Source organism: Ovis canadensis, chromosome 19, assembly GCF_042477335.2.
Source record: "Ovis canadensis isolate MfBH-ARS-UI-01 breed Bighorn chromosome 19, ARS-UI_OviCan_v2, whole genome shotgun sequence".
Lineage (NCBI taxonomy): Eukaryota > Metazoa > Chordata > Mammalia > Artiodactyla > Bovidae > Ovis > Ovis canadensis.
In genome coordinates this window covers 64014352-64033488 of record NC_091263.1, presented here as the reverse complement: position 1 = coordinate 64033488, position 19137 = coordinate 64014352, and the positions used below count along the sequence as shown (strand labels likewise).

Here is a 19137-nt window from a genome sequence, read left to right as displayed (position 1 = left end):
GCAGTGTGGGACGCAGACCACAGCTGCACCATCCCAGGCAGTGGGAAGCACTGGAAGCCTCATCATGCTTAGAACAGGCGGTGGTGTTTACGCAGTCGTGTCCGACTCTGTGCGACCCCATGGACTGTAGCCTTCCAGGCTCCTCTGTCCCTGGGATTTCCCAGGCAAGAATACTGGAATGGGTAGCCATGCCATCCTCCAGGGGATCTTCCCGACCCAGGGATCTCGTGCATTGGCAGGCGCGTTCTTTAGCACCGAGTCTTCAGGGTTAAAGCAGGTGAAGTCGGGACAAATGCCCAGATCACAGGCCAGAGCCGCTTTGCTGCCCCAAGTGTCTTTGGGCTGTTCTTCCGTAGAGTAGGTGGTCAGGACCCAGAGCACTGCCTGGCTTTCCCCAAACAGAAGCCTGCTAGGAAATCTGGTTGGAGAGGACACTGGGACCCGTGCCTTGTTCGCTCTTTTCCAGGGATAGGAGCTCTTACCCCAAATTGAACTAGAGTTTTCCTGTGTTGTGCTCATTTCTCTGCCTCGACTCTCTCTTTCCGCTTTCATCTTTTCAGTTGGAGGGTAACTGCTTTACAGTGCTGTGGCGGCTTCTGCCACAGCGAAGCGAGTCAGTCGTAAGTATGTGTGTGTGTCTCCCCTCCCTCCGCCATCCCCATGGATTTAGGGATGCTTCCCCCACAGGGAGGCAACCAGTACCTCCACCTGGGGTTCCTACCTGAGGTGTGGCTTAAAGGCAGAAACCAAGAGAAGGTGAGATTTGCCTCTTGGTGGTTTGGTGCATTCTGCATGTTTCCTGAGGGACTGAGGTCCTCGGCCTTGGCAGATAAAGAGGAGGGCTGATGTTCCCTCTGCCTCCTGGGGCGCTTCCCTAAGGGTGTGTTGTCAGGTCGACCAGGATTCTGCTTTCTTGCTGCAGGCCCCCATCTCCACCCCAGAGACCCGTGGGTGGGTGCTCCCAAGGGCTGCTGGCAGAGCTCGGGGAGACGGGGGCTCAGTTGAGTTAATGACTAGAACAGCAGTGCTTTTAGAGCTTCTTTTAGCCTTTTTTTCCTGTAACGCACCAGCAGTCAGACTAGGCTACTGGTTAGGTGTTAGCAATCCATTTCAGCTGAGGCATGAAGCAGATTAGGAGCTGAGACCTCTGCCTTCCAGAGGATCACAAGGTGCCTGGCGACACAGGTCCCCTTCAGTGTGTGTGAGCTCTGTGGTGCTCCGGAGCCCAGCGGGGTTTAGCAGTCTCGTCTTGTTTACTTCACAGATTTGTCCTCTTCTCTCAGCAAACGGAGAAAAATCTCTTCACAAATGCCTACAACAGAAACTGGGTAAACTCGGAGAGAGACTAGGGTCTTCTACTTCTTGTGGGAAAGAAGGGGATGAGGAGGATGAGTGGAGGTTAAAAGCATTTGGTACTTTACTTGGTGGGAACAGTCTGACTACAAGGCCAGCTGTAGAAGCCAGTGAAGTGCCTGCTAACCCAGCCTCCGCTGCCCCCAAACTGCCAGGGTCTCCTCTTGTCCTATAAGAAAACAGTAACAATGATGGCCACCACGCTTTCACTCCTTAGGTCGTCAGCTCATGGCTCACAACGTCCCAGGAGGGGCCCCTAACACTCCAGCTCCCCCACACTGGTAACCCAGGAGCTACCTTCTCGCTTCAGAGCCCAGGATACTCGGCGGGGGGCGGGGAGGGCACACAGTGGGTGGTGCCTTGAGGACCCCCTCTGCCCTGCGCCAGTAGACCAGGGCTAGATGCTGACGAGGCTGCTTTTCTCCCCAGAGTGCTGTGAGCAGAGTGTGCTTGCACCCCGTCTCGGGCTGCCTCTGGGAGGCATCTTCTCTGTTGCCTGGGCTAGAGCTGCAAGGTAAGGGACCCCACCCCACTTCAGTAAAAGAGAACAGGGAAAGGCCATAACAAGCAAAGACAGACTTGTAGTTTTATTTTGTATTTTTTTTTAAATAAATACACTTTACATTAAAGAAAAAAGGCCTTTGATTTGTAATTTCCACATTGGGGAGAAAGGAAGAAAAAAAGATTTTTGAAAAACTGAATCACAAAGAAAAATAGAGGGAGTGAACTTACATCCTAAGTTCCCTCAACTCCACAAAACCAATATCCACAATGACCTTGCTGCCCCCAAGCCGTGAAGGTGGGTGAACCTAGGCATTTACTCAGCAAGCAAGCAGCGCCTCTTCCCCACCTCTGGCACGAAGGAAAACAAATTAACCTGACGGCATATGAGGCAACAAAACAGGTTAAAAAATCATATATTATATTTATAATAAAATATTCTTAATCCTTATCAATTTAAGAAACCACGATTTTCCTTTTCATTTAAATATGTGTGTAAAAATGCCTCTATATTGTTCTTTAGACATCATTTTCTTTCATAGAAAATGAAGTGCAGGGACAGAGACCTGGTGGATATAAGTTCATACCCTCAGTTATAAATGCCTTTTTTTTTTCTTTTTAAAGTTTTATAAAAAACTATTTCTTGTTCTTTAAGTAAAGAACATTATACAAAGAAAATATATTGTGAAATAACCCCAGAGACATGTTTTTTGTTTTTTTTTTTCCCTTGAGGAAAGATATGTCCATCCTAGGAGAAGGGGAAAGCAGAATAGGGCCTAACCCCTGTTGTCTTTTTGTGGTTGTCACTGTTCTTAGAAGGACTCTCAGATTCCAGTGAGACTCTAAACCATAATTCTCTGAATGCAGGGCCAGGGCATGCAGTTCCTTAAGAGAGCCCTGGGAGAAAGGGAACGGAAGATGTTCTGAATTAATCTGACTCAGTTTCTCTCTTGCCGAGAATCTTTTCCACGTCGTGCTGACTCCTCACTCGTTTAGAGATAAGATGATGTCATCTTCCAAATCAGAGTTGTCAGAGCTGTCGGCTGAAAGGTAAGGAGAGGAGAGACTAGATTACACACCAGGCTCCCAGGAAGAAAGCACCGGCATACACATTTATGCCTGAACAAGGTTCATTACCAGGTTCCAGAAAGAAGAAAACACTCCAATTATCTCCTTGGAGCTGGCTCTGGAGACTATACTATTTTGGCAGTGGTGGTTACCCCTGGGGTCTCTTGCTTCCCTTTCAAAAAACTTGGCTCTGTGGTGCCATCTTGCTTCCTAGAGCTTCCTCCTGCCTGAAATTCAAGCCCTATAGAGATAGGCAACCGCCCTCTGAAGCTCTTACCCGTGGTGCTTCAAGAGGCTACAAAGGGGTGGGGCTGAAAGCCGGTGAGTGAGGGTTCCTTTGGCCTCTGGAGTCCCTGGGCAGAGGCTGCCAAGGCCCCAGGACCCCTAAAAAAGGCAGGCTGATCCCAGTCAAGGATGACATTTCTGTTCAACTCCTCAGCCACTCTGTTCTCAGATTTAATAAAGACACAGGTAGGCATTTCTAAATAGAATCTGCAGGGAACGTATTTCCAAAAAGATACAGGCCAGAGTAAGCAGCAGTATCAGAGAAGGGGTGCCTAGCAGCTAGACCAGCAGGGAGCAGGTGTGACACCTGACAGGTGGCACTGTGTCTGGCCCTCTGCTTGACCATCTGCCTACCGGGCAGTGAACAGACCACACGAACACCTCTGGAAGGCTCGAGGAACAGGTGAACGTAGGTGGTAACAGAACCCTCAAAATTACACAGATAGACTGTGTGACAGTGCCTAGCGCTAATATTTACTGAGTGAAGGTAAAGAAAAGGTCTTCGTGCCCAGTTTGATTGCTCACAGCTCAGGAAGCTGTGAGACAATTTTTAACAAGGTTTTCAGGGAAGTAGGCCAACAGGTCCTGAGCTTGAGCCCTGCAAATGCCCACAGGCCCTGAGGTTCCCAAGAGGAGAGGGACAGCCCCTGATTCCAAAGAACCCCTCAGTGGCCCTTTGCCAGGCACCTTAGACCCTCCTCTGGGGACAGCTGAGGGAGAAGGGCATGTCCCCAAACCTTCACTCGCTACAGTCTCCTTTAGGAAGACAACTGAACTGGACAAAGAAAAATGGAGAAAAGTGTGGCTGTGATAAAATGAAATCCTGAAAGTAAGCAAAAGTAATGGCTGGGAAAACCAGTGTTCCTGGGTCTGACAGGGCACAAGACGGCCTGACTTCACTGGTGAGGAGTGGGGAAGACAGGACAGAGATCAGACTACTATCAGACACGGCTAAACCACAAACTACGCCTCCGCGGCTTGCTTGCTGCCACAGCTCCAGAAGGAGATGTCAGCAGGGAAGGGTGCCAAAGGACAGCACTGTGTCCTGGGCCCATGGCAGACCTTGGGGGAGCCCCCTGTGTGATCTGTGAACCCACAGTGCCAGACCCTGAAGCTGAAGCTATCTTAACCACCAGCTGCAGAGCTATTAAGAATCTTAACTCATTACTGACCAGGAAATTTTTGCAGAAACTTGACGCCTATAGCTGGCGATTTTTAGTTTGGCTGTCCAAAAATTATTTGTTATTTCACTAATACCTTTCAGGATAGTTAAACCTGTGTGTGTGTTAGCTGCTCAGTCATGTCTGACTCTCCAACTCCATGGATTGTAGCCCTCTGTCCATGGAGTTTTCCAGACAATACTGAAGTGGGTTGCCATTCCCTTCAGGACCTTCCTCACTCAAGGATCAAACCTGGGTCTCCCGCACCGCAGGCAGATCCTTACCCGTCCGGAGCCACCAGGGAAGCACACCTATACATCCAGCACCAGGAGTGTCAGGTTCACCTTCTGAGTCAAGTCACTAAGGATTTTTGTCTTTGTTGGTCTAACATCCATGCTGTCTGAATCAGAACTATATTCTGAAGAACTACCATCTGAGACACTAGTATATATGTCACTTGAACAATCAGAGAAACTATCTGTGTACAATTCACCCAAAAATGCAGTGTCATTTTTGAAAATTTTAACAGTAATAAATGTGCATTTATAATATACAAGGCTGGGGTGGCGGGGGGACCTAACGGAGCAAAATGTGAATGATGTGTGGAGCGTTTTTTTTTTTAAGTGTGGAGCATTTTAAAAGTCTTTATTGAATTTATTACAATATTGTTTCTGTTTATAGTTTGGTTTTTTGGCCACAAGGCATGTGGGGTCTTAGCTTCCTGACCTGGGATTGAACTCACACCCCTGCATTGGAAGTACAGAGCCCTACCTCTGGATCACCAGGGAAGTCCCATCCCTTGATTAGCTTTAAGATCTAGCAACTGCGGATGGTGATGTTAATTGCATCCTTCTCTGAAAACGTATTTATATGTCTCCAGCCAATAGTGTGTCACATGTAAGGCCTATGTGCAGCTGGATGAGGAGAACACAGCCTTCTTTAAGCAAGTAACTCTCAGGTACAAGGTCTGACAGCCTTCAGGGGTCAGGCACCAATCTCCCCCACTCGTGGTCAGGTGACAGGACTTCTTTCTCTACCTTCCTTACCCTTTTCTCATCCTCCGAACAGAAAGGGTAGAGCACACACTTTGTACAAGCCATCTCGACATCACCACAATTCTAGAGCCCAGCCTGTCATCTGTAATGGCACTTTCACGTTATCAACACTCCCACCAAGTTAAAGTAACATTCTCTCATCAACTCAGGGTTTTCCAGATTACCTCTTGGACTTGAAAGAAGGAATTTCCTAGAATGAACAGTAAAAGGCTAAAAGAAGCAGGAATTTTACAGACCAAATAAAAATGTTACATTAACTAAAAATGGAAAAAGATTAGTGATACTCTTAGGTCAGTCAGGGGTACCAGCTGTTCCCCTGGCCCGCCTAGTTTTAACTGAAGAGAAACAAATTTGTGCCCATGTGTCACAGGTAACAAAAAAGCTCAGTAAAACTTTCCTTTTTATTCCCATCAATATCGTCATTTTTCCCTTGCTCCTTAGTCCCTCTTATCTAGCACTCTGACCATCGCTAGGGAAGAGAAGTCCTCCTTCACTGAATCACCTCACCCTCTAAGTACGAAAAAGTGGAAGTTGGCAAACAGCAGATGGGCAGACAGATACAAGGCACGCCCTCCCAGCCCCATAAAGCGTCCTCAAAATACAGCTTGGCCGAGAAGCCTTCATGTAAGAAAGACATTCTCCTTTCAGTCAACTGCCTTCAGTCCTAAGAGCCAGGTGCGTAAGATCCCACAGAAAACAGATTCCGGTCATTGTGGAATAGGAGACTCACCCAGAGACAGACACGCACACCCCTCACACCTATATACACACTCCTTTCACCCCCAGCACCAAACACCAGTGACTATGAAGACCAAACATCTACTCTGAAGAGGCCTGCACGTGCTGGGTCTGGACCAGCACGGTTGACTGTGGCCATGCAGACATTGTGGGTCTGTGCTGTGCGGCACTGTAACGAGCACTTGCAGTGTGGATGTGGGAATGGGGGACTGGGCACCTCAGTGGCCTAGGTGGTGACTGGCTACCTGCTGCCTGCCGTGGCTGTGAGAATGCTGCCAGAGCGCTATGTGGAAAGTGGTGGCTGTCACAGGGTTCCGCCCAGCCAGGCAGGGCAGCACCAGGAAGAGCCAGGACCGAGCGAGCACGAGTGGGTTCACAGTGACACACGTCCCCAGTGACGCTGCCAGACATGTCCTCTCGAAACAGGTGCAGCTGCAGGGCTTGCACCCTGGGAACTGGCAGCCGGTCTGCTCAGGGTCCATCAGTGCACTCGGGGCAGTCTGACTTCAGACATGTTCTAAGGGGGAAGGACAAGAAAAACTGGAGCCTGTTCTTTAAAACTTTTACTAAACAAGCCAAAAAGAACATTTGTCCCCCAGTCTTTAGGAGGGAGTAGGCAAGAGCAGGAAGCAGGCGTTGCAACGCGCGAGACAGCTTTTATTTCCCACAGCTTTGGGAAGGGGCAGGAACAAGCTCCCTGTGAGCAGCTGCAACCGACAACCTCTCAGGAGAACTGCACGTCGGCCTTCCAGGCTAAGGCTAATCCTCTGAAACAGGTCAACAAACTGCAGCTCATGGGCCAAACCAAGCCCATCAGCTACTTAACTAGAACAGAGCCACATCGTTACCTTACGCCTCGTCTCTGGGTGCTCTCACACTGCAACAGCAGAGATGAGTAGAGAAGGGCCCACAAAACCTAAATGATTTACTGTCCAGACTTTACAGAAAGTGCCAACCCCTGTTTTAGAGAGATGAGAGACCGCTGGTGACAGACGCCACATCAGGAACACGGCGGAACAGAGACATGGAAGGACTTTTCCTCAAGGGCCTGGGTGGCGACTTGTTCCGGGCGCAGAACCCCAGTGCGGCTGCCCTCGGGGCCGGGTGGGCACAGGGAAGGTGCCCAGGCTCACAGTGAGCCGCAGACTTACTGTCCCCCAGGATCAGTTCCACCTCCTCATCCGCGTCTGAGTCTTCGTCCTCCGCGTCCTCCCCCTCCTCCAGGAGGTTTGCCAGCTCCTCGTCCGAGGGCGAGAAGTCGTTGTCCCCGTCCTCCCCTGCGTTCTCGTTGGTGTCGTCCTCCTCGAGCTCTGCCTCCAGCAGCTGATCCGTGTCCAGCTCGTCCAGGTCGTCAGTGTCGTCGTCGTCTTCGTCGTCATCTTCTTCCTCCTGCTCTTCCTCTTCCTGGTAAGAAAGCATGAGGTCCGTTAGCCAAGACACCAAGACCCGGGCCACCCTGGCCACACAGGGAGCCTCTCCCCGGCTCCCCAGAGGAGCGGCGGGAACAAGCAGCAGAGCGCACGGTGATCCAGGTTTCAGCACAGACTTCACGGGCCAGCGTGACTCGTCAGTGACGGCTGAGACAGGCACGCACGCGTCCCCCAAGGCGCCAAGCGCTCCCTCAGACAAGGACTGCTGGCCACCCACCAAGGCAGTACTCGGCACGCAGCCCTTCTCCAAGGAAATGGGTAACACTCCACAGAAGTCTCTGCCATCGATTCTAGGTTGCTAACTAATAACAAACCCAAAGAGGCTCTTCTCTCTCTCTTGCATCAACCAAATCAAATGAAATCAGCTGAGGTACTGGAATAAAAGCTTCGACCTGGTATCTAAAAAGCAATGCTTAATCAAACAAGACAAATAACAGCTGTGACACTGGCTCCTAAGCCCTTTCCATCCTTGTCCTCGATCTTCTAATCACAGATAAACCGTGGGTAAACCTCTGACACCGCTATCACAAGCATCCCATGATCTGAATATCCAACAAAATAGACTTTTACTATGTATATAACACTAAGACTGTATTTTCTGTTACAAGCCACATATTAACCCCCAGTATGCGAGAGAAACCGTCCATACTTCGTTCTTAAGAGATCTTCCCAAAGGTAAGCAGATACCAGAAGACTAATGAAGTGCTTGGCCCTGGGGCCCTGGGCTTTGGAAATGATACACTTTGGCATCTGCCGCATTTCAGTTTTGCACCAAAATCCAAACCGTTTCCCTTCAACCAAGAGAGGACACAAAGACACCTCTGCTTTCTGAGGGATGGCAGCTGTTCCCAACATTCAATCACTAATCCTGCTGCTCAAACATCAACTGTGAGCATTGCCAGCAGCGACAGGATCCTAATTCCTGCAGTAATAAAATACAAGATTCACGGAACCAGAGCCTAACAAAAGTCACGACAGAACAACCCATCCACAGCAGAAGAAGTATTTTTTAAACATGTTTGAAAGTTCTGCTTCATGCCAATCACTTAAAAACCAAGTACACAACTCATCCAGCCACTGGTGCTCATCAGCGGTCGTGCGAACCAGGCTCCCATCAGCACAGCAGCTCTGCTCTATGAACCTTTGATAACTGGAGCCACCATTTAGAGACTTTTTGATTTGCTGTTTGGCCACTGATTGAGACTTTTCAACAATTTCTGGCAGCTATATGGGAAAAACGTTAAATACCCAGTATTCCTGATACCTGTACAAGTACATTCCATACCAGAGTTTGTGTGTGTGTGTGAACAGAACCCAGGACGACCTGCAACCCTTGCTGAACAGCCTCACCATACATCACCTACATGTGAACAGCTACTGAGCATTTATCCACTGGAAATGAACTGAAAGTGCTTGGAGGCATTAAAAATAAACTGACGCACGGACAAGCTCCTGGCCCCAAGTACATCAGCTCATACAAATAACTGCGAAAGGAGAGAAGGGTCAAAATTCAGGGAACTAATTCACAGTGTTCACCAGATTACAAACTCTCGCACCTCTTTTTCCAGGCATGTTTTCAGGGCCGTGGCCAAAATTAGTTCCAATTCATCAGTAAAGTACCACAGTTAAAAACAAGTACATTAAAAAAGAGTATCCAGGGCCCTGCTTCTTAGGCTCTGGAATAGAAGATATGCATGCTATTCCGCATCCAGATGGTACTACTTTCGATTCAGAAGTGAACACGTAGTGAATGATACACACGCTCATCCCTGTATTCAGAGTACATGACAGGAAAAGACGCCTAGGCTTTGGGCTCCAACAAGCAAGGGTTAGAATCCTGGCTCTGCCAATTATGTGTTGTATGAACTTGGGCAATTTATATAAACTTTAAGTGTTTCAGGATGGCATAACTTTTAAAGGCCCGCAATTGAGTAAATAAAAGGGTAAACTGTTCACACAGGCATCCGTTATCCAGCAAATTTAAGGAAGATCAATCTTCATTTCTAAAAACATCAAAGCTCGGCTGATTCAGGAAAACTAAGAAAAAGCTCCAAAATCGAGCAATTCTAGAAAATAGGTCAACCAGTCTATCCACCATTCCAGATTCTTCCAGGAGCCTACAAACCCAACCTCTAATCGTGTAGCAGAATAATTTTGTATTTCTTCATCCCAGAAGGCCATGACGATCTATGTGACCACAACAGAAAAAGGGAAATGAACGGGAAGGAGAAATCTACCAGAACCTCCAAACACAGCACTTAGTCATTTATACTCTGGATTTAATGGCCAGTGCTTTAACATGTATTTTGTTACACGTGGATATGACCATAAGCTCACTTTCTAACTTTTAAATCTGAAACCTGGAGCATGAAACAGAAGCTCACAACATCTATCCAAAATGCTGTGGTAAAACCTAACCCTGTGGTTGAACCCAAAACAGAGTTGAGGAAGCAATTTTAAGAGCATTCTTGCAGGTTTCAGTACCTGCTTTGTAAATTGCAAAGGCCCTCACCTTCGTATCTACAGAATAAAGCTTCCACTGAGTGGTCAAAAAAGTGATCCAGAAATTATTACTTAATGAAAGAGGCAATCTTGCTAGAATCCTGACTCAACTCCAGCCACATTTAGATCAATGAGTATTGTTTTAATTCCCTAAGACCTCTCTTTCAGGGCTTAGAAACACGAATTCAGGGCCAGGCTGTTTTAAACTAACAAATTCTACAGAAAGAATTTCAAAGCTCTTCTCTTCTGGGTTCCATCTTATGTCAATTTCATGGTTACCCAAAAGCCCCAAACCCCTGCAGATAAACCAACCCACTCCCCTCTCCAGTTCAGGGAGCAGATCAACTGGTGTGCACTCCCTCAGGTGCCCTCTCCAGCCAAGCATGGGTGTTTCCTGACTCAACCCTAGTGTGAGGAAGAAGCCAGCCTTCCCGTTTCTGACCTCAGTCCAGCCCAGGTCCTTAATACCCCACCACACCTTTCTCATGCCCACTCCACAGACAACCACCCTCACATCTGTCTGCACTAGCTTCTCATCTCTGAAGAGAGTCAGCTTCCCCAAGGCGAAACTTCTCAATCCACACAGGCTTCAAACTCATTCCACCTGCAGACTTTTGAAAGTCTGATCCCTCCCTCCTGGCCTCCAGGTCCTCAGCTTGCTCCCTGATCCACTCCTTCAGTCTGTATTCCTCTAACACCTGACAGTCCAGCTTCCGCCCACAGCACTCCACAGGAGACGGTACGTGCCCTGGAGCCAGGCTGCCCCGAAGAATCCAAACTACTGCACTGTGTGTGACTGTGGGCCATCAGCTTAGCCACGCAGCGCTGCTGCGGAGGCAGGAGAGGGTATATGTATGTAACCTCCTTGGAAAGCGCCTGGCATATACTAAGTGGTCGGTAAGCCTGTTGCTCCTATTACAGTAACTAGAATCTTCCTAAAGGAACACAAAAGCCTGAACGGCCAACCACGGGGCTTCTCTACAGTTACTGACCCTGACCAATCCTGGCCTCTGCACTGGGCTGCCAATCTTGACCATGTCCGGACCAGATCTCCTAGGCATAAAGGTTCCTACAACTTTAAGTCAAATCCTGAAACTCTCATTAGATAGCTCTACCCATCTGTACCACAGAAACTTACTTCTAAAATTGAACTCAGAGCACCTTCTAAATCTAGCACCTTTTCCACACCTCTGCCAGTAACCAGATGAAATCTCAAACAGCTGTCGCTGCCCCTGCACAGCTTAACACCCAGTGCTGTTAAGGAGTGCTGCCCAACACCCCTCTCGTTGCACTCACCTACTGCATTCTCCCCGCTCCTGTCTACCTCCAGTCTCTCTCAATCTCTGTGGTCTTATCCCTTCCCAGATTAAAAAACCCAGGAGAGCTCCATACGCTGCCCAGGCTGCAGAATTACAACAGAAGCAGTGATTACTAAACAACCATTTAATGCCAGCTTGTCTAAATAAATCTTAATTTCTTGTTATATGACATGATTTAATTACACTAGTGGTTCCTACTCATGTATGGCCATCAGAATGTGTATTTCGGAGAACTGGGAAAGTTCTCCAAAGTAAACATGCCTAAATTCCACCCAGCGTCCAAGCTGACAGAACCAATCTTTACCAATGGGGCTTCCACAGGAGGATTTTGGAAAGTGCCCCAGGAATTGTGGCGTCCACCAGAAGGAAGAACCACTTAACAAAATGGATCTCAGTCGACCTCTGGTTCCAACTTGCACTTTTCTGTAGGAATATATCCTCCCCAAGACTCCTAATGACAGAACCAGAAAGGTGAATACAGGCATACCTTGTTTTCCTGCGATTATGTTTTGCAGATACTGTGGTTTCTTCGTGTTTTAAAACAAATTGCTTGTTTGAAGCAACCCTGTGTCAGGCAGCTCTATCAGCACCATTTTCTTCTGACAGCACCTGCTCACTTCATGCTTCATGCCACATTTTGTAATTCTCAGAATTTCCAACTGTTTCATTTTCATTATATTGGTTATAGAGATCTGTCATCAGTGATCTTTGATGTTACTACTACTCACTGAAGGCTCAGATCATGGTTAGCATTTTTTGCCAATAAAATAAGCTATGTACACTGTTGTTTTTAGACAACGCACACTCTTAATAGACACAGTACAGTGTAAACCTAACATTTACATGCACTGGGAAACCAAAAAACCTCACCTAACTGTGATACTGCACCACTGGCTTTAACAGAGGAGTGTGGACGTGAACCCGCAATGTCCCCACGGTATTCCTCCGCAGGTACTAACACCGACCTGCCCCCCCACTGAAGCTGTCTTGCTCTCTAGGACTTAGCATGGGTTTTTAATTAGTGCAGGATTTGTTTCTACACCATTCAACATTCTTCTTAAATAGATGTCTATTTTCAAGAGAAATAGCTTTTAGCCTATACTGCCTCCAAAAATATAACCAATCTCTTAAAAAACCAAATCTCTGGTCCTACTTATAAAACCGTTTATGTAAACACTAGGATTGCTTTTTTAAAAATACAGTTAAAACCTAAGCCTACTGTCCTGACATGGCAACATGTCATATTTGCAAGATTTAAACTCCTGCTTCTACTTCTGACACTTGTTCTTGGTGTTAACAATCTTTAAAAACTATAGATTCACTTCGGGATCATAAAAATGCTTGTGTTTTTCTCTCCTCACCAGCAGAATCTAACTCACCTATATTTTAAATTCCTTAGGGTGGGCGGGGGGAGCCTTTCAGGAACCCCTGCCCAAGCTTACAGCAGCTGTGTCATCAGTAAAGACTCTTACCATCCGCTTCTAGGCAGTGGAGAACACACAGGAAGCGCAGCACAGTGTGTCCCAGATTCCAAAATGGAGTGGAGAAAAGAAAGTATTATTCCCTTGTTTTGTTTTGTTAAAGAAATTTAAGATTAACTATAATTCGTTGAAATGTATTGGCTTTTCAAAATCTAGGAACAATGATCAATTCTAATCCTTGGTTTTATAATCTTCCTGAAAGCCAACAACAAAGTCGACAGAATTGATTTAAAAAAAAAACAACACACATACCAAAACTGGATAATACTAGTTTTAGTAAGTGAGCAGCTTATCTGCTTTCATCAAATGCCTGAAGACTGGCAAACTAGCAGCCTCAGGAATCAAATATTTACATGTTTTAATTCAGCAACACAGTGGTACAGTTCATCCTTTGTTAATCTCCAAGCTTATTTAAACGTAAGGCAAAAGACAGCCATTTTTATGGTATGTAAATTATACCAATAAAGCTTTTTCAATCAATAAAAACCATTTCTATGGGCACCTTACGCTGGGCCATCTCAGCACGCGGCAGCCGACCATTCAGGCCTCTAAGTTTATTTTGCTAAGGTGAAAAGGCAAATTCAGAGGTGCCAGGCACAGGTGCCTGCACCCTTAAGCCATGTAAGTCACACCTGAAACATCTGAGAGGACCTAAGGGCAGATATCTGGACTAGGACAAAATTTTGAATAGCAAATGACATATGAAAATGAAGTCTCCAGTTTTAAAATCAGATGAAACAAAGGAAAATGAGTTAAAAAAAAAAATCAACCTGATACATGGAAGAGGTGATGAAAAGAAATCTGAACACCTTAAGCGTTCCTCTGTGGTCATCTCTGGCCTCCACACCTGCCACCCAAGACTCACTTCTCATCTATCACTCCACCTCTGCAAGAAGAATGAGGCCAATCCCAGTAACAGCCCCCCAGCATCCACAATACCTAGCTTCTCTTTTCTTGACCGTCTCCTCAAACACAGACACCAGGAATCACATGGACCCACCTGAAAGCTCCTAAAGAAGACTGCTGCCCACTGCTTTGTAAACTGCAAGGACGTGGAAGAGCAGGGATAATGGTATTGATAAGTAACTTCAGATAAACCCAGTTTTTGCTGCACATTTACAGTTCAACATGTAAAATCCAGAAAGCTTGAGACAAAACTGCTATCTGTAGTGATCTACAGTGATGGGGGTAGTCATGAATGAACAAGAACATTAGTCTGCAGCCACCTGTACCAACAGGTGTACTAATACACCAACTACAGCTTGACAACACCACCTTCTGTACCTACTCAAGAATAAACTACATCCTGACCCACTGCAGCTAAAGTGGAAAAGAACATGCATTAGGGAAGGTGGTGTCTAAGAAGCAAAAGGCCACAAGAATAAAAGACCAGTCACTATTAAAACCCTGACTCAAAGCAACCACACAACATTTGGAGCATCTAATACCACGTGCAAGCTCTGGTACCAAGAAATACTAGCAACACGTCCAAGGTAAATACTGCTGCAGTCAAGAAAACATGAAGATCCATGTCACAAATAAACCCAAGGTCTTAAGTATCCATGTGAAGACCTCTCCCTTTCACCCAGATCTCATAACTGAGGTTTAAACACTAGGGGACCCTCTCATCTATGACACCAAGGACAGGCATGAAGCCCAGACAGCATTACCAGAAACCTTTCTATTATCGAGATTTCCTGGCTGCATTTGGTGAAGTGGTTTAAACTCCAGAGCCTAACTGTCCTTTAAAATAAATTCACCATTTAAGAGCCAGAAGCCTGAAGTTGCCACTACACCTTAACAAGTAACAAGTTGAACAAACTAAAAAAATCAGTAAGTCTTACATTTGACAAAGAAGTGGGGTGACAGGGCAAACCATTGCCCCTAAAATCAGAGGGACCAACATGCAAATACAGAGGATTACAACTTGCCACAGCACAGACCCAGAAACACACTTCCATAGGAACCAGCGTGAAGGGGGAAAACCGGAACTACAAAGGACCAGTGGCTGAAGACAGTGCTGAGCAATGAAAGATGTTGTGGGTTTTACCTCCAGGAGCTTGACCTGGTTCTCCAGGTGAATGTTAGAGAAAAATTCCCTTGTGCCTCTGGCAGGGGAAAGGGGAAAAAATAACATGAAATACATCAGAATTTCTCCTCAGAGGGCTTCCCTGAGGAGAAACCATCTAACCAGACCCTGATCTATTGGGGGAAAGGGAAATACCCAATTCCAGCCCACTCCAGCCATCTGTACTTCTGAAACAAAGCGGAAGAAACAGGTGTGTAAAGTTCACCATCCTGAGGTAGAGACTCATTAGAAGACTAGTTATAAGACCATAAACTGCTTTCCCTCCTCCACATCTTACTACCACATTACTAAAGGCCAACAGCAGTTTTTTTTTATCCAGCCCATCATGTCCAACTATCAAGAAAAACTATAAGACATACTAAAAGAAAAAAAAAGTTTAAACAATGTAATAAGTAAGCATCAGAAACAGATTCAGATACTGGAGGGATTAACAGACCAGGAATTTAAAACACCTGTGGGGAAGAAGCCAAGGGTTCGCTAATGGATTAGGTAGACAGCGCGCAACACCAGATGCACAGCAGCAGCGGGGAATGGGAGCTCTAAGCAAGAGCCAAAGGGATGCTAGCAATCAAAGCACTGTGACGGAAGCGGAGAGTGCCTGGACGGGCTTATTAGTGGATGGACTCCGTTAAGCAAAGAATCTCGGAGCAGCAGGATAGCTCGATAGACACCACCAAAACTCAAACGGAAAGAGGACAAAGTGAAAAACACAGACAGAATATCCAACAACAACTGTGGGATAACTAGAAAAGGCATGATGGGGAAACAGTGGCAGACTTTATTTTTCTGGGCTCCAAAATCACTGTGGATGGTGACTGCAGCCATGAAATTAAAAGACGCTTGCCCCTTGGAAGGAAAGTTATGACCAACCTAGATAGCGTATTAAAAAGCATAGACATTACTTTGCCAATAAAGGTCCGTCCAGTCAAGGCCGTGGTTTTTCCAGTGGTCATGTATGGATGTGAGAGTTGGACTATAAAGAAAGCTGAGCGCAGAAGAATTGATGCTTTTGAACTGTGGTGGTGGAGACGACTCTTGAGAGAACCTTGGACTGCAGAGATATCCAACCAGTCCGTTCTAAAGATCAGTCCTGGGTGTTCACTGGAAGGACTGATGTTGAAGCTGAAACTCCAATACTTTGGCCACTTGACGTGGAGAACTGACTCGTCTGAAAAGACCCTGATGCTGGGAAAGATTGAGGGCAGGAGGACAAGGGGACGACAGAGGATGAGAAGGTTGGATGGCGTCACCGACTCAATGGACATGAGTTTGGGTAGACTCCGGGAGCTAGTGATGGACAGGGAGGCCTGGAGTACTGTGGTTCATGGGGTTGCAAAGAGTCAGACACGACTGAGCGACTGAACTGAACTGAACAGGTAATGAGAATTCTAGAAGAAAAAGAGGAACAGAAGAAATGCTTAAAGTAATGACTGAAAATGCCCCCAAATTCATGGTGGCCAGAAACCAAACCAAAGATCCAGGAAGCACTGAAGAGAATAAACGCCCCCAAAGCCCACACCTAGTCACATCATTTTTAAATTACAGAAAATCAAAGAAAATATCCTGAAATAAGCCAGGGACAAAAACCACCTTACCTATAAACAAACAAAAAGTTACATCCACATCTCCTCAAAAACCATGAAAGCAAGAGGAGCGTGGAATCGAGTATTAAACAAGCTTCGAGACCGAAACCACCAACCACCTTCGTACCCAGGAAAGGCGTGCTTCGCAAGTGAAGGGGAGTCACTTTTTCAGATGAACAGAAACTGAGAAATTGTTGCCAGTAAACTTGTTTGGCAATAAATGTTAAAGTTTTCAGAGAGAAGGAAGATTAGGTTAAAAACTCTGGAGGAAGAGCACTGGAGAAGGAGTAAGTGAAGGTAGAATAAACACTTTTCTTAATTGATCTTCATTCAAAATAACAGTAGTTTGTTCAAAATAGTAATACCAACAATGTATTCAATTATGCGTGCTTCTATGTAAGTGAAGTGAATGACAGCAATGAAGCAAGGGACAGGAAGAAAGAATTAGGACTCTGTTTTGTTATTCAAAGTTACCTGCACCATTCATGAAGAGCTACGGTGTTATTTGAAAGTGGACTTGGATTACCTGTAAATACAATCTTATAAACTCTAGGGTAACCACTGAAGAAAATGGAAAAAAAAAAGTGTAATTAATATGCTAATAAGGAAGAGAGGGGAATCCTATGAAATACTTCCACATGCCATGTGAAAACAAAGGAAGGAAAGGAACAGGGGAGGAGGGAAGGCAGGCAGGCAAGAAAGCTTAGAGTTCTCAGAGACAAAGAAAGGCATTATATGGGATGTAATATTTGCACAGCAAAATAAACCATAAACAAAAAGGCAACTTACAGACCCGGAGAAAATACTTGCAAGCAATATGACCTATTTCCAAAATATATAAAACAGCTCATACAACTCAATATCAAAAAAACAACCCACGGTGAGCAGAACACCTTAATAGACATTTCTTCAAAGACATACAGATGGTCAAACGGCACATAAAAAGATGCTTAACATCACCAACTATTAGAGAAATGCAAAGCAAAACTACCATGAGATATCACCTCACACTGGTAAGAATGGCCATCATCAAAAAGTCTACAAATGCTAAATGCTGAATGAGGAGGGTGTAGAGAAAAGGGAACCCTCTTACACTGCTGGGAGGAATGTAAACTGGTGCAGTCACTATGCAAAACAGCATGAAAGTTCCTTCAAAAACTAATAATTGAGTCACCATACGATCCACCTATCCCACTCCTGGGCATATGTCCTGAAAAGAGGAAAATTCAAATTAAAAAAAAATGCATGTGCCCCAGTGTTCACTTACAGCAGCACTATAGCTAAGACACAGAAGCAACCTATATATATACAGTGTATATAATATACTATAATATGTAATTATATATCATATAATAAATTATACAAACTACATATACCACTAAATATATAAATACAAATATAATACATATACCACTAAATATCACTGAATCACTTTACTGTCCACCTGAAACTAATGCAACTTTATAAATCAACTATACTTCAATTAAAAAAAAAAAAATCCAAGAACCAAATTCCTTTCCACTCAAAAAAAACTTAAACCATACTTTTTGATTATTCAACTAAAGGAATAAAAGTCTATTAATATTTTAAGTATATAGTGAGACCACTATGTATCTATTAAAAAGGCCAAAATGGAAAACACTAACCGCACCTCATACAAGTGAGCACATGGAGCAACAGGAACTCTGATTCACTGATGGCAGAAATGTAAAATGGTACAGCCGCTTTGGTAGATGGTTTGGAAGTTTTTATAAAACTAAACTTACTTTTATCACGCAATCCAGAAATCGCACTCCGTGGTGTTTACACCAAGGAGCTGAAACTGCTGTCTACATAAAACCCGCACATGGTGCCATGCGCTGTTGTTGCTGTTGCTGAGGTGTGGTTACACAAGAGCTCTATTCTGAAGTGCCAAAACTTTATTCAAATTATGCCAGATAGACTGTGATACATCCAAACAATGGAATATTATTCAGCTTTAAAATGAAAAGAGGTACTAAGTCATGAGAAGATATGAAACAAATTTAAGTGCATATTACTCAGTGAAAGAAGCGAAGCTGAAAAGGCTACATACTGTATGATTCCACTATAAGACACTCTGGAAAGGCAGAGCTCTGTCAGGGGCTGGGGAGGAAGCAGTCAATCAGGGGAGCACAGGAGTTTTGGAGCGGTGAAACTACTCTGTACAATACCACAATGGGGACAGCGTCACTATACCTTTGTTCTAACCACAGAATGTCCTCACCAAGGTTGCACCTTAATGTAATCTATGGACTTGGGGTGACAATGATGTGTCCGAGTAGGTTCACCAGTTGTAACAAGTGTACCACTCTGGTGTGGGATGCTGTGAATGGAGGAGGCTATGCTCACAGCAACAGGGTATTTATGGGAAAACTCTGGACCTTCTGCTCAGTTTTGCTGTGAACCCAAAACTGCTCTAAAAACTAAACTCTATCCAAGAAAAAACAAAATTTTTGTACTAAGGATGCCATTTTCAGTAAACTGCTTTATAAAGTAACATTTCCATGGTATCCAAGAAGGATCCTGACTCTCTTTATCTGTGTGTGAGGAGA

The 19137-nt window shown here is 45.4% G+C and overlaps 1 protein-coding gene across 3 annotated transcripts in view; it reads right to left on the bottom strand.

Moving 5' to 3' along the window:
• Positions 1-1925: 1925 nt before the first annotated feature.
• The window catches only part of DCAF1 (DDB1 and CUL4 associated factor 1), an 81926-nt gene continuing 64714 nt past the window's right edge, over positions 1926-19137 (bottom strand). For all 3 annotated transcript variants that reach the window (XM_069561104.1, XM_069561106.1, XM_069561105.1), the window contains 2 exons: positions 7312-7564; positions 1926-2897 (listed from right to left, as the gene is read on the bottom strand). In XM_069561104.1, coding sequence (XP_069417205.1) covers positions 2839-2897; positions 7312-7564 — 312 coding nt within the window. In that variant the 3' untranslated portion in view covers positions 1926-2838. The remainder of the gene's footprint in view (positions 2898-7311; positions 7565-19137) is intronic.